At 41.6% G+C, this 16,271-nt stretch overlaps 1 protein-coding gene across 1 annotated transcript; it reads right to left on the reverse strand.

Annotated features, from left to right (window-relative positions):
* Nucleotides 1–2,163: 2,163 nt before the first annotated feature.
* Nucleotides 2,164–15,386, reverse strand: LOC118400210 (short-chain dehydrogenase/reductase 3-like). Its single transcript, XM_035796843.2, has 6 exons — nucleotides 14,714–15,386; nucleotides 9,453–9,596; nucleotides 5,268–5,387; nucleotides 4,649–4,887; nucleotides 4,390–4,515; nucleotides 2,164–2,653 (listed from the first exon to the last, which is right to left on the reverse strand). Exons 1-6 carry the CDS (start codon nucleotides 14,906–14,908, stop codon nucleotides 2,569–2,571), a joined length of 909 nt encoding a protein of 302 aa, XP_035652736.1. The 5' UTR covers nucleotides 14,909–15,386; the 3' UTR covers nucleotides 2,164–2,568.
* Between the last annotated feature and the right edge of the window lie 885 nt (nucleotides 15,387–16,271).

The raw sequence follows: 16,271 nt of genomic DNA on the forward strand, positions 1-16,271 counted from the left end.
TGTACTCCTAGCACTTATCAGGATTTTTTTTTTTGGGGGTGAGGAACCTGCAGCCAGGAAAGTCAGAGTCGGGGGATCCATGAGATTATGGGAAGTGAGAGACGACAGAATCCTCCACTGCCCAGAATTTTACATGCGTTCGGCATCACTGCAAAACCAGCTAAATGGACTCCAGATCCTAGGGCCTATAACATATTTAATGGATCATTGGAGGGGGACTTTCCAAGCCCTTCTGTTGGGATTCCAAATGCTTGGAAATCATATAGGAAAGTACACTTAGGCTTGTAGCTTTAAAGTGAAGCACAAATGTGGTAGATTATTACAGTTAATTTAAGATCAATACAACAATAGTTCCTAATTGCTGATGGGGGAGAAGGCTGTGAAAGAGAGGACAGTGGACTATATCTGTCTTCGATTGAAACTTTTAATTTTTTTATTTCACCTTTAGTTAACCAGGTAGGCCAGTTGAGTACAAGTTCTCATGTCCAACTGGCCTGGCCAAGATAAAGCAAAGCAGTGAGACGAAAACAACACAGAGTTACACATGGGATAAACAAACGTACAGTCAATAACACAAAATAGCTATTGTCTTGATTTGAATCTAAGACAATTGCTGCACTGAATTCTTCATCAGCTCAAATCCGTTACTATTACTGAAACTTTAGTAACTTTACAAAGCTCTGCATCCTATTTCTTTGGTTACTTCATGCCAGAATGTCATAAGTGTAGTTATTCTGGATGAGGTCAATCAAATAGTGTAACATGTACTGTAATTCTTTCAATCTCTCTCTATGCATCAACATCCCAACCCTAGTCAACCCTCTGCTTCCCCATGGTCCATCAAGCTCAGAGAGAGTGTGTGTGTCTTTCCAACCCCCCTCTGTCTCCCCTCTTGATTTATCCACTATTTGGCTAACCTTGCTCTGAACCTGCCCCGTGAGACTCAAGCCATTTCAGCCCTCCTCTTCCACCATACTTGCACTACATGGCTCCCTCATCGACCTAGTTCTGTCTCAACATGCCTCTATCTTCTCCCTCCTCTTTCGCAACAGCTATAGCCCACTCAGGGAATGAAAAACAGGCCCTTAACAGAGGCTAAGGTTCTCACCCAGCAGAGCACATCCTTTCTCCCTCTATCCAGCCTGGTGTGGGTCACCTAGTGATCACAATGAGCGGCCCTATCGTGAGCGCACAGGAGGGCATTTATGGTTCGCTTGGATTCAAATGAATGTTTATGAGCCTTGTCTGGCAGCCAAAGGGCAGACACTATTCCCGTTTTTACAGTCATCTCTTATTGGTTGGCCCGGGGCTGTGAGTGTGTGCTTGCCTTGACTTGTGCTCAGACATAGGGTATGTCACAACAACACAGCTCTGGGTCTCTAGATCTGTACACTATAGATCACTTCATTAAGTGGGTGAAGTTTATATCTCATAGCAAGGAGTGGAAATCTAACTGTACATTCTTCCTCTGATGCTATGATACAGTATGTGAAAGTCAGAAGCAAGGCCCATTCATTAATCATTAAAGTCATTCTTCTAAATCAGGTATTCCCCCACAGCACATATACTGTAATTTGGACAGGTTATCTTTGATGATCTCAGGAATACATGTTGCAAGGTCTTTTGAACCATGTTTTAGATTACTCAATAAAACATCTAATGGTTTCATGAATAACCTTTTTCCAGCATGTAACAACTTGAGCCGTGATTCAATCCGAGTGGCAAGTCGACAATGCAGCTCTTAAATGCAATTTAAAATGTCAAGCGCACTATAGCATTGTTTTGGATTGGATTCCAGGCCTAACCTACTTTACAATGTATAAGTTTGGGGCGGCAGGGTAGCCTAGTGGTTAGAGCGTTGGACGAGTAACCGAAAGGTTGCAAGTTCAAATCCCCAAGCTGACAAGGTACAAATCTGTCGTTCTGCCCCTGAACAGGCAGTTATCCAACTGTTCCTAGGCCGTCAATGAAAATAAGAATTTGTTCTGAACTGACTTGCCTGGTAAAAAAGTTAACAGTGTACGGCTGTTTTGCCTTCCAATGAATGTTGCTCATTTGCTGTTTGGCATAACTGTGTTATCATTCTCTATCATTTCATCTGGTTAGCTCTGCTGTGCTGACGACTCACTAGACATTTGCCAGTCTATGTTAACAAAGGGACACTTTGGTTGTCTGTAACATCAATTTATTAATGTGATTCCATTCAAAGACACATGATTGGTAGAAAACAAAGGATAATAAAAAACAGACTTGAAACAAAAAACTGCTGTTTATCCAGACTAGTTTTGCATGGCTTCTGCTCAATGTGTGAATGGTATTTAGTCCGTCCAACTACACACAGGAGATCAAGAAAGAGACCAGGATAAGTTCCAGCAGCGTGTAAGTGAAATCTACCCCGTCGGAGCAACCATATACAGTACGCTAAAGTCTCCAAGACACCTTCCTGCATACTTTCAAAGGGCATCCATTGTTTCCCAATGTCCTGTAGCCCATGGATACTTCCCTTCAACATCCTCCAGACTTAGTGAGATTCCTCTGATATGTATTGACATTCAGGATCATTAGTTTTTATGTCCTCCCCTTGAATGTATTCATGCAGGTATAGCTTCCAGAGAACTTGTGGATCTCTTCAAGAGCAGCTTGTGGCATGAAGCTAGGGTGTAGAGACAGTAAAGAGATATGAGGTTACATATGAGGTTACATATGAGTGAAAGACATGTACAGTTGAAGAAGGAAGTTTACATACACCTTAGCCAAATACATTTAATAAACTCAGTTTTTCACAATTCCTGACATTTACCCCTACAAGAAAATTCCCTGTCTTTGGGTCAGATAGGATCACCACTTTACTTTAAGAATGTGAAATGTCAGAATAGTAGTAGAGAGAATGATTTATTTCAGCTTTCATTTCATCACATTCCCAGTGGGTCAGAAGTTTACATACACTCAATTAGTATTTGGTACCATTGCCTTTAAATTGTTTAACTTGGGTCAAACGTTTCAGGTAGCCGTCCACAAGCTTCCCAGAACAAGATGGGTGAATTTTTGCCCATTCCTCCTGACGGAGCTAGTGCAACTGAGTCAGGTTTGTAGGCCTCCTTGCTCCCACTCACTTTTTTTCAGTTCTGCCCACAAATTTTCTATAGGATTGAGTTCAGGGTTTTGTGATGGCCACTCCAATACCTTGACTTTGTTGTCCTTAAGCCATTTTGCCACAACTTTGGAATTATGCTTGGGGTCTTTGTCCATTTGGAAGACCCATTTGCGACCAAGCTTTACTTCCTGACTGATGTCTTGAGATGTTGCCTCAATATATCATCATAATTTTCCTACCTCATGATGCCATCTATTTTGTGAAGTGCACCAGTCCCTCCTGCGGCAAAGCACCCCCACAACATGATGCTGCCACCCCCGTGCTTCACGGTTGGGATGGTGTTCTTCGGCTTGCAAGCCTTCCCCTTTTTCATCCAAACATAACAATGGTCATTATGGCCAAACAGTTCTATTTTGTTTCAATAGACCAGAGGACATTTCTCCAAAAAGTGCGATCTTTGTCAATGTGCAGTTGCAATCCGTAGTCTGGCTGTTTTATGGTGGTTTTGGAGCAGTGGCTTCTTCCTTGCTGAGCGGCCTTTCAGGTTATGTCGATATAGGACTCGTTTTACTGTGGATATAGGTACTTTTGTACCTGTTTCCTCTAGCATCTTCACAAGGTCCTTTGCTGTTGTTCTGGGATTGATTTGCACTTTTCACACCAAAGTACGTTCATCCCTAGGACACAGAAAGCGTCTCCTTCCTGAGCGGTATGACGGCTGCGTGGTCCCATGGTGTTTATACTTGTGTACTATTGTTTGTACAGATGAACGTGGTACCTTCAGGCGTTGGGAAATTGCTCCCAAGGATGAACCAGACTTGTGGAGTTTTTTTTTCTGAGGTCTTGGTTGATTTCTTTTGATTTTCCCATGATGTCAAGCAAAGAGGTACTGAGTTTGAAGGTAAGCCTTGAAATACATCCACAGGTACACCTCCAATTGACTCAAATGATGTCAATTAGCCTATCAGAAGCTTCTAAAGCCATGACATCATTTTCTGGAATTTTCCAAGCTGTTTGAAGGCACAGTCAACTTAGTGTATGTAAACTTCTGACCCACTGGAATTGTGATACAGTGAGTTATATGTGAAATAATCTGTGTGTAAACAATTGTTGGAAAAATGACTTGTGTCATGCACAAAGTAGATGTCCTAACCAACTTGCCAAAACTATAGTTTGTTAACAATAAATTTGGGGGTGGTTGTAAAACAAGTTTTAAGGACTCAAACCTAAGTGTATGTAAACTTCCGACTTCAACTGTATGTACTTTAAATAGCCAAAATGATATGAGACATTACCTTTTGAGGACAACGAGAGCATGCATGGTCCAGGGCATGTAAACGTAGGCTGTGTTAGTTCTGACTGCATCCACAGTCCTTTCAGCAACTGTCTCTGGCTTGAGGGGAGGGAAGAGCGCTGGAAACCTACAGGACCAGAAAACCCAGAGAGATTAGCTTTACAGTAACTACAATACATGCATGTAGAAAATGGTGCATAGCAGTAGTGGTGGTGTAATCTAAACTAGATTGTGAAGAACCATGTTGTAGGCTTGCTCACCTGACTCTCATGCCCTGGAACATCTCAGTGTTGGTGTGGAAGGGGAGCACGGTGGTGCAGCCCACTCCGGGACAGTCCAGCAGGCCCAGAGTCAGGCTCTCCATGAAGGCCAGGGAGGAGGCCTTGGAGGTACAGTAGTCGATGGCCCCAGGGATGGGCGACTGGGACAGGATGGAGTTTATACAGACCACGTGGCCGTGCTGGAGCTCCAGCATCCGTGGCAGGAAGGCCTTTGTAGTCTGGATGAGGGAGAAGAAAGGGGGGCATTGGGGAAAATGTACAGTTATACACATGAAAAAGAGACACACAGAGGAAACAGGCCCAAGTGGAGCCACATATTGAGTTTACATTTTTTTTCGCTGATGATTGCATTTATGCAACCTGAAAGTTTGATCTCTATTCAAACAGAGACTGCTATAGGTTTCAGAGGCCCTCTGATGTTCTACCTAGGGGCTGAAGCAGTAAGCCTATAATTTGGAAATACCCCAACACTCCTGTAAATTAACCTGAGACTGACACAAAGGGACATTGGCCAATAAAAGCAATTTTGGAGAATGATAAGACTGATCTAACTGTAAGGTAGCACGCACCTCTCTTCCTAAACCTCCACAACACTTACCCAGAACTGTCCCATTGTGTTGATATGTTGAGATTTCAAAAGACAGTCATCGTCGCTGTCCATCAGACTTTTCCCATGGACCACTGCAGCGTTATTCACCAGGATCGTAACATCTCCCACCTGTAAAAATAATAACAAAACAAATGTCAGAAACAAAACTGATGTTTTTTTATTAAGAGGATTTATCCACTTTTTCTACCTACTTTCTTTTCATGTGAAGTTATGTGGTAGAGCTGACAGTCATATTCTTATCTTGACATTGACATCTTGACATTGTGAATCATACAGTATCAGTCAAAAGTTTGGACACGCCTACTCATTCTCAAGGGTTTTTCATCATTTCTACAGTGTAGAATAATAGTGAAGATATCGAAACTATGAAAAAACACATAAGGAACCATTTAGTAAGCAAAAAAGTGCTAAACAAATCAAAATATATTTTATATTTGAGATTCTCAAAGTAGCCACCCTTTGCCTTTATTACAGCTTTGCATTCTCTCAATCAGCTTCATGAGGAATGCTTTTCCAAAAGCCTGGATGGAGATCCCACATATGCTGAGCACTTGTTGGCTGCTTTTCATTCACTCTGCGATCCAACTCATCCCACAGCATCTCAATTGGGTTGAGGTCGGGTGATTGCGGAGGCCAGGTCATCTGATGCAGCACTCCCTCACTCTCCTTCTTGGTCAAATAGCCCTTACAAAGCCTGGAGGTGTATTTGGGTCATTGTCCTGTCAAAAAACAAAATGATAGTCCCACTACGCACAAACCAGATGGGATGGCGTATGGTTTAAAAATGCTGTGGTAGCCATGCTGGTTAAGTGTGTCTTGAATTCTAAATAAATCACAGACTGTCACTAGCAAAACACTCGCACACCACCTATTCAATGCTTTACGGTGGGAACCACACATTCGGAGATCATCCGCTCACCTACTCTGCTTCTCACAAAGACACGGCGGTTGGAACCAAAAATCTCAAATTTGGACTCATCAGTCCAAAGGACATATTTCCACCTTTTAATGTCCATTGCTCGTGTTTCTTGGCCAAAGCACATATTTTCTTCTTATTGGTGTCCTTTAGTAGTGGTTTCTTTGCAGCAATCTTATTTTCCTGTGGCGGTCCTCATGAGAGCCAGATTTATCATAGTGCTTGATGGTTTTGGCGACTTCACTTGAAGAAACTTTCAAAGTTGTTGAAATTTTTCAGATTGACTGACCTTAATGTCTTAAAGTAATGATGGACTGTCCTTTGTTTTGCTTATTTGAGCTGTTCTTGCCATAATATGGACTTTGTCTTTTACCAAATAGGGCTATCTTCTGTATACCCCCCTACCTTGTCACAACACAACTGATTGGCTGAAATGCATTAAGTAAAGAAATTCCACAAATTAACTTTTAACAAGGCACACCTTATTTAAAAAATATTTTTTTACTCCTCCGAGGAGGACAAATATCTTTTAGGTTTTTTTTACAGCTTTTCTGCTACATATACAGTTGAAGTCGGAAGTTTACATACACTTAGGTTGAAGTCATTAAAACTCATTTTTAAACCACTCCACAAATTTCTTGTTAACAAACTATAGTTTTGGCAAGTCAGCTAGGACATTGATGCCATGGCTTTAGAACCTTCTGGTAGGCTAATTGACGTCATTTGAGTCAATTGGAGGTGTAACCTGTGTATGTATTTCAAGGCCTACCTTCAAACTCAGTGACTCTTTGCTTGACATCATGGGAAAATCAATAGAAATCAGCCACAAAAATAGTAGATCTCCACAAGTCTGGTTCATCCTTGGGAGCAATTCCAAATGCCTGAATGTACCACGTTCATCTGTCCAAACAGTATTACCTAAGCAGAAACACTATGGGACCATGCAGCCATCATACCGCTCTGGAAGGAGACACGTTCGGTCTCCTAGAGACGAATGTACTTTGATGCGAAAAGTGCAAATCAATCACAGATCAACAGCAAAGGACCTTGTGAAGATGCTGGAGGAAACAGGTTCAAAAGTATCTATATCCACAGAAAAACTAGTCCGATATCGACATAACCTGAAAGGCCGCTCAGCAAGGAAGAAGCCAGTGCTTCAAAACCTCCATAAAACAGCCAGACTACGGATTGGAATTGCATATGGCGACAAAGATCATAGTTTTTGGAGAAATGTCCTCTGGTTTGGTGAAACAAAAATGGCCATAATGCCCATCGTTATGTTTAGAGGAAAAAGGGGGATTCTTGCAAGCCGAAGAACACCATCCCAACCGTGAAGCACGGGGGTGGCAGTATCATGTTGTGGGGGTGCTTTGCTGCAGGAGGGACTGGTGCACTTCACAAAATAGATGACATTATGAGGTAGGAAAATTAGGATGATATATTGAGGCAACATCTCAAGACATCAGTCAGGAAGTTAAAGCTTGGTCGCAAATGGGTCTTCCAAATGGACAATGACCCCAAGCATACTTCCAAAGTTGTGGCAAAATGGCCTAAAGACAACAAAGTCAAGGTATTGGAGTGGCCATCACAAAGCCCTGACCTCAATCCTATAGACAATTTGTGGGCAGAACTGAAAAAAAGCGAGTGCGAGCAAGGAGGCCTACAAACCTGACACAGTTACACCAGCTCTGTCAGGAGGAATGGGCAAAACTTCCCCCAACTTATTGTGGGAAGCTTGTGGAAGGCTACCTGAAATGTTTGACCCAAGTTAAACAATTTAAAGGCAATGCTACCAAATACTAATTGAGTGTATGTAAACTTCTGACCCACTGGGAATGTGATGAAAGAAATCAAATCTGAAATAAATCATTCTCTCTACTATTATTCTGACATTTCACATTCTAAAAATAAAGTGGTGATCCTAACTGACCTAAGAAAGGGCATTTTTACTTGGATTAAATGTTAGGAATTGTGAAAAACTGAGTTTAAATGTATTTGGCTAAGGTGTATGTAAACTTTCGACTTCAACTGTACATACATTTTACATATATATTTTGCATGCACATTTTGAATACACATTTTATATACATGTTACTTTTATATAAAGTATAGTTGAATAAAAAATAATACATTACCAAACATAAGCGCTTTAATCCCACCCCTCAGCCACTCTCAGCCAATCCTACCTATCACCATAGACCAGCCTTGTTTGGTTTACATGTGCCAGTTATATTTCAATTGTGCTGTGATGTTTTATATAATTTTTTAACCTGTCTAATGTGGCGGGCCAGGCGCACGCAAGCTGACATGGTTGCCGGGTGTACGGTGTTTCCTCCGACACATTGGTGTGGCTGGCATCCAGTGTCAAAAAGCAGTGCGGCTTGGTTGGGTCGGGTCGTGTTTCGGAGGACGCGTGGCTCTTGACCAGAAAGTTCGTATGGGAGTTGCAGCGATGAGACAAGACTGTAACTACCAATTGGATACCATGGAATTGGGGAGAAAAAGGGGTAGAAAATGAAAACCTTTCCTATGAGTATTATTTATTGACTGACTATGGCTTTCCAAATGTTTTAACCATTCCTTAACCTGTGACCAGAAACAAGCTACATAGGTGCAATACCAGAATAAATGATCTATTGATTCTGTCTCTTTGCAGCAAAATCTATAGAGCTGAGAATGTTGTATGCCCCATATATATAGCATTCTGTTGGTGGCAAGAATTTTATATAATAATTTACATTAAAAACTCGAAGTGTTGAATCAAGTGCAAGTGTAGTTTTTTCTTCTTCTCCATGTGCCATGGAATTGGTACATCAGAAATCTCTTTCCATTTAGTTTGTAACCTGTATGGCACAACTGTTAATTGAAAGGCATGAGAGAACGCCAATAGTGTGCAAAGCTGTCATCAAGTCTACTTTGAATAATATAAAATATATTTTGATTTGTTTAGCACGTTTTTCGTTACTAAATGATTCCATATGTGTTATTTCATAGTTCTGACGTCTTCACTATTATTCTATAATGTAGAAAATAGTACAAATAAAGAAAAACCCTGGAATGAGTAGTGTGTGTCCAAACTTTTGACTGGTACTTTATGTCAGATGGGGAGAGGAATTAAAATACAATGAATCCCTGCCAGTTCTGTAGACAGGAGTAACAGCAGTGAGAGAAACATTGACCCATGAGCGTTTCACTGGCTCCAAACAATATGTATGTGTGGATAAAAATTGGATTTATAATAGATCTAAATAGCGTACCTTCTCCCTGACCACCTTGGCCTGCTTGTAAACTTCCTCCCGATTGGCCACGTCGCACAGGAAGTAGTGGCACTCTGTTCCAAATTGGGAGATCTCTTCGCATGTCTCTTTCAGACACTTCTCTGTGCGGCCCCACAGGATCACCTGTAGAGGGTAAACATTAGCCAAGGGTTATAAAATTGCATAATAGTGTAATATGCTCTGAATAAAATATGAGCAATTAGCTCAGCTGAATGAATAGTAATATTTTGCTTTTCAACAATCAGTCAACAATCAGCTATCTGTACACTTATTGTTATCGAAATCCTGAGAAAACATGGCTAAAATACGTTTCATGGGTTGCCAAAGCCAAACAACTATGCCGATGGCACATGCTCTCAACAGGTGTACAGACATTTCATGTTTGCAGCATTTGGCCCTAGGATGAGATGAGATAATTTTGTTGAAATGTTCCTTTCATTCAGAGAACAGAGAGACCATGTTTAGAAGCAACAAATAGTTTCAGAGTGAGATTAAGGGGGTGGGGTTGCAGTGTGAATGAAACGTCTCTTCATCAGCCTGGAGAGGGTAAATTAAGCTCAGTCATTTGAGCAGGGAACATGGGCTAGGATGGAGGTGGGGGGCAGCGATTGGGCAATTAGATCCGTCAGTCTATGGGGTCAAGGAAAGGTAATGAAATCAGGGGGTGAGCCCTCCTCATCTCTCAAACACACATTCTCAAAGAGATTACACGGCCTGTTGGGCAGATGAACCCAGTCATTTCTGGTCAGGGAGTCTGAAAACAGTTTGTGTGTGAAGTGCTGATGGGGCCAGTGTAGGGCTTGGCTGGTTGCCAGTGACCAAGGTTAATATTTTTGCAGAAAGTCCTCTGGAAAGTGATCCTGTGTATGTGTGTGTGTGTGTGTGTGTGTGTGTGTGTGTGTGTGTGTGTGTGTGTGTGTGTGTGTGTGTGTGTGTGTGTGTGTGTGTGTGTGTGTGTGTGTGTGTGTGTGTGTGTGTGTGTGTGTGTGTGTGTGTGTGTGTGTGTGTGTGTGTGTGTGTGTGTGTGTGTGTACGTGCCTTTCATCCACCCTTACAGTATGATATCAATATTGTGTGAATACAAACAAATCTTAATTCTACATGTAGATAAGGAAGATAACAAACACAAGCAGAGGTCACAGTGACATCCTTGTCCTGATGGAGAAGAGTACAGAGACAGCCAGGCTATAGCCACTCATTTATTTAGGAATGAATAGGAGGATAGTGAATGTATATCTCAACATCTTAAACATGCTTAGCTAGCTTGCCGAAGGTTTTGCCGCTATCTGTCTTGTTTTACTGCAACACTACATCTAGGGCAGCTGTCTGTGACAGTGTATTCAGATCCCACCAATGTTTTAATGATGCTAGTCCCTATGGGCTTATGTTTACTTGCATAATGGGAGCATTAAAACTGTAAAGCGAAATGTTTGCTTTGGGGGAGATACGGGAGGGTCACAATCTGCATGATATGCAGTTTTGAGCAAGTTCCAAGAGTTAAAAAATGTTTGGCTTTCCACTGGATGGGTCTTTGTTTGAGTTTCTTTAGATTGCTTTTGTGTTTGCTTCGTTTGCCAGCCCATTTAAGTAATCAGCAGAGGTGAACGGATGGGTCTAGGTAAATTACTGAAAGCCTTTAATAGGATTTCATCCTAACAAACAAACCTGACATTTCTCATTAAAAATCACCACTCACCCTGTGCTCTCCTGTTATTTAATTCATTATGCTTATCTGCCAGTCCCAACACACTGGGGCTTCAGGATAAACAATGGCTGGCCAAATCTAGAGCTATCAGCTTAGAATGTCTAAGTGTTACGGAAAACGAATTCTAAATTCCCTCACATCGAGTGACTAAGTATCTCTGATAAACCAGTGATTACTCTGTCTGAGGTGCCATATCTGACTAGATTAAACAACATTCACCAATTGTGTAAAATTGATGGTCTGTTCAAGGACATGATTTATTCAAAGACATTAAGTCTTGCAAATCGCCAAGTGTTGGTGTATCAGGGTGCAATGATGATGAGCTGGTGATGTGGTGGACCTCATCCACATCCCTACAACAGAACGCAATAATATTTCACAAGGAAGAAAATGGGTTCAAGGATGGGCACGAACCCTCTTCTTCACACCAGTTGTAGGGGATAGGGGCTAACAGGGAGGGGAAACAGGGAGTTCAGGAGGCAGTCGCCTGCCCTACCGCTGTCTAATTAGTGCGGAGACAACAGGGTCAGTTGCAGGGCAATACCCAGCTGGGAACAGTGTGCTTCCCGCCTCCACAACCCATCCACACACACACACACACACACACACACACACACACACACACACACACACACACACACACACACACACACACACACACACACACACACACACACACACGCACACACACACACACACACACACAATAGAGCTTGCCAATGTGTAAAGCCACTATCAACCTGGGTAGTGGCATATGTTCCCAGTTCTCCTAATGAGTAGCCGTGGTTGAGAACGATGCCAATATCTCTTACTATCTTCAATTGTACTTTCTTCGCCACATGTTCAAAATATTATGATCCACAAATTGAGTCGCAAAAACAAAATGCACAACTAAGTACCTTATTAAATTCTACATGCTGACATTTTTAACCAAGGGCATTTTGGATTTCTGGTTTGGGATGCCAGTGGAATATACTTGAATTGCATAGGGTACATTGAGAGCATATGTGAATATGTTGCTTCAACCTCTGAAACATTTATTGTGGTTGTGCTAGAGGCCCCCTCCCTCTTTCTCTGTTCTCTGAACTTGGGTGCTCAGCTTTTGTAAAGTTGCTGTGGTTTATTGTTTTAGTGCTTCACTCTGTAACGGCTCTTTTGACGACACACACAAGGCCTCACTCCCCCTCTCACCTCCCTCTATCCCCCTCTCACCAGTCTCTCCTTTTCACCTCACATCATTCTTTCATCAATGCTGTGGCTAGTGCACTCCCTACCGTGAAAGCACCAAAGCTACTAGAGAGAATAGAGAAATTCCGTCTGCCAATCACAATGGACCTCAAACTGGGGTAAAGTCTTTCCTAGAGGTTATTTGTGATGAATGTCCTACTTCTTTTTAGCATATCTTAGGCGGGGAGTGATTGTGAGGCACATTAGTGCAGGTGTTGTTTTCAAAGCCTTTCACACCTTGATAATACCCAACAATGGGGTCCTGACAAGAATGGTGACTTCCTTTGTTGTGCAGCTGCAAATTATAGCGTTTAAAAGCCACAGTTTTTTGTGGGTTGTTCCCTGAGGAGATGTTGATGGAAGGATGAAGAGCAAGGCCAAAGCACTTAAACTTAATATGGGATATTTTAGCTTGGACACATAATGTAAGGATATGCAAAAGCTGCTACATGTGGTGCTCCATCTGACAATTCATAAAGCTATAATTATTCCTCTAAGTTTGCATCGGTGAAAATACAACTAGCTATTTAATAATTTGTAAAAAATAATACTGAAACAAATAAAGTGGGGTGGGTTGGTGGTATTCACATGGAATCATTGTGAAATGCTTATGTCGCCATCTGTGTGTCTGAGACTCTGTCCATTACAATTCAGAGCTAACAGAACATTATGGTGGCTCACTATGCACTCAGCTGTGTAATGTTTGGATTGTAATTGGAATAGTGGGTAGTCCGACCAGTAGTGGCGGCCTGGCGGGGACTGTCAATGTAGTCACTGGGGCATTTCAAGCATAAGTGACTGTTTCTTGTTAAGGGGGAGGGTGGGAACAGGTTATTTATAAGAACTTTGGCTGACAGATGCATGTTTTGGATGGGTGAGGCAGCTGAAACATGCCATTTTCCTCTGTGGGCTTAATTTCACCTCAATAATAAACTCAGTGTAAGGTAGCAGGTTGATGTTTATTGTCTTGTGTCTTGTCCTGGGGGCAGAACTGGGCGATTTCTCCTTTGATAGGCCAGCTGCTAAGTCAAAATTGGCTATATTGTAAAAATTAATGAAAACAAAAATGTGCTTTTGGTCTTAAATTATGGTTAGGGTTAGGAATTATGGTTAGCAGTGCAGTTAAGGTTAAGTTAAGTTTCTGCCTTGCTGGTTTGTTTGAAAAACACATCTGAATCAGTGTTTTATTATGGCATTGTGATGTCTTGTGTAGGCACTTGGCACAGTTAGTGTTTTTCTGCTAATCCCAGCAGGACTACAACATTTCTCCTGTGAGGATAAGGTGATTAGCTTTTAAACATGTTTCTTCAGAAAGTTGAAAAACTTCATCCCAATTCCATAGAAGTGATATGTTATCACTTGATCAAGGTCACTCCTGTTGGCAGTCATCAATGTATGCACACATGACTGTAAGTCGCTTTGGATAAAAGCGTCAGCTAAATGGCATATATTATTATATATTATATTATCAACAATAAAACTTTATTCTGGACATTAATGATGCTTGATCTCATCCAATATCAATGTTAAGCCATAACTCCTTTTTCTGAGCTTTGGCTGAACAGAAATCATTCCGTGAGTCACTATAATACGGCAGCAGTCAAATGGTCAGAGGGAGACTTTTGCCCTTCTGCAGAGCTACTCCTGAGTGGCGCAGCGGTCTAAGGCACTGCATCTCTGTGTTTAGAGGTGTCACTACGGACACCCTGGTTCAAATCCAGGCTTTATTACAACCGGCCTTGATTGGGAGTCCCATAGGGCGCTGCACAATTGGCCCAGAATCGTCAGGGTTTGGCCAGTGTTGGCCTGTCATTGTAAATAATAGTCTGTTGTGCCAAAATTGAGGGCCCTGTCCTGCAATCTGATTGGCATGATCTACTCCATTCATGTTACAGAGGAAACAATAGATTGGAGGAACATGTGGACAAACTAATGTCGTTGCCCTTGCAATGTAGGCTACCTGCTGCAAACCTATGGTGCTTTTGGTTAAGGAGGATACGGGATACGTCAATACAAATAATAGTTATGGAAAGAAGTGCGCATAAAAAATACTAGGTATCGCACAGAAGGTGTTCAGAGGTTGGCTTCAGGGTATCAACTCAGTTATCGTTATAACCATGTAGCCTAATCAATGAGCGTACTAATTCAAAAGATAGAAAATATGCACAGGTCTGGGGAACTATAGGCTATTTTAGGAGTGCTTATATTACTCAAGGTTAAGTGAACCCAATCACGTTTGATGCTCAACAAGTTGCATAATACAATTAATAAAGTGCAAAAAGTAAACGCATGCATGTGTTTTATTTACCTTTTTAGCCCCCTGCTTGGCAAACTCCTGAGCCAGGTGACGACCGATACCTCGTCCCCCGCCTGTGATCAGGACCACCTCCTTGATCAGGGTTCTTCGTCTACTTGGTAGAATTAAGTACACACTTGCTTTCAATATGTAGTAGACAATGTGTATGGGGAAAAACACTATACAGCTCAAACACTTAAAATCCATGTTCCTTCTTCTTACAGTAACCTAAATGCTCTGAATTTTTCGAACACAAACAGTTTGATATAAGTTTGATATCCTCCAATCGTGATGTCCTTGGCAGAGCGGATTTTAGGTAAATATCTGGTTAAAACCAAACTCAAACTAGCCAACTGCAGCACTTGAAGTCAATGTTTCATAACATTTAGGCTATTATGTCCCAAGCTCAGAAATGCGTCAATATACGGAGCTCTGGCATTTTTATCGATTATTCAGTTTATTGGCAAACTATTTTTTTTTTTTTTTTTTTACTAATGACCATATTACACCGGTAATCCGCTGTTACTTTTCAACTATCCTAAAGAAGGCGAGAGTGTCTCCGAAGGCATGCGCTACTGAATCGTCTACACAACAAGTGTGTTGTGTTCCTATCCTTGGCCGTTACCGCCTCTGACTCCGATAGCTTACTTTATAGCGCTCTGACTACCCGTCCCGGCAGTGTTGAAAAAAAGACCTGCGATCTGAAGGGAGTTTTTTTTAAAGACCATTAATCCTGATTGACAGGTTGAATGGTGAGGAATATATTGCTTTACTGTGTGTCGACTGTGACTGGTTTTATTTCTACCCAGCCCCGAGAAGCGTCTGCCACAACTGCTGTGATGCCGTGAAGTCATATTTCAGTATTTCAGTCCTCTATTAAAATCAATAATTTTCTTCCTCCCTAAGTTATTAACAGTGAGCTAAATGCTCTGTTTTACGGTTTTTGAGATGTGCCAATGTTTCTCAATTCTCCTTCAAGCTGTGACACTCTCTGGGAAATAATAGTTGGATAAGCTTCTCATGCACTTGAGAAGTGCCATAACATACTTTGATAGCTTACTTTGAATAGTTTGATGAGACAACATTCACCCAAACTGGTTGGGCTTGATTACATCACATGTATCCTACAGTACTAGTATCAACGTTTAAAAAAAACACACACTTTCACCTAAGATGCTGCGTGATGCTGCTGCTACTCTGTTTATTATATATCATGAATGCCTCGTCACTTTTACCTCTACCTACATGCTGTATTACCTCAATTACCTCAACTGCCTTGTACCCCTGCACAATGACTTGGTACTGGTACTTCCTTGAATATATCCTCGTTGTTATTTTATTACGTTATTATTTCCTTATTATTTACATTTATTTAGCAAGCTTGTTTCTTACTTTTTAACTCTGCATTTTTGTGAATGGGCTCATAAGTAAGCATTTCACAGTAAAGTCAACACCTGTTGTATTCGGTGCATGTGACCAATACATTTTTATTTGATTTTACACACACGCACGCGCAAGCACACACGCACACACACACACACACACACACACGCACGCACGCACGCACGCA

The sequence above is a fragment of the Oncorhynchus keta genome, chromosome 21 (assembly GCF_023373465.1).
Source record: "Oncorhynchus keta strain PuntledgeMale-10-30-2019 chromosome 21, Oket_V2, whole genome shotgun sequence".
Classification (NCBI taxonomy): Eukaryota; Metazoa; Chordata; class Actinopteri; order Salmoniformes; family Salmonidae; genus Oncorhynchus; species Oncorhynchus keta.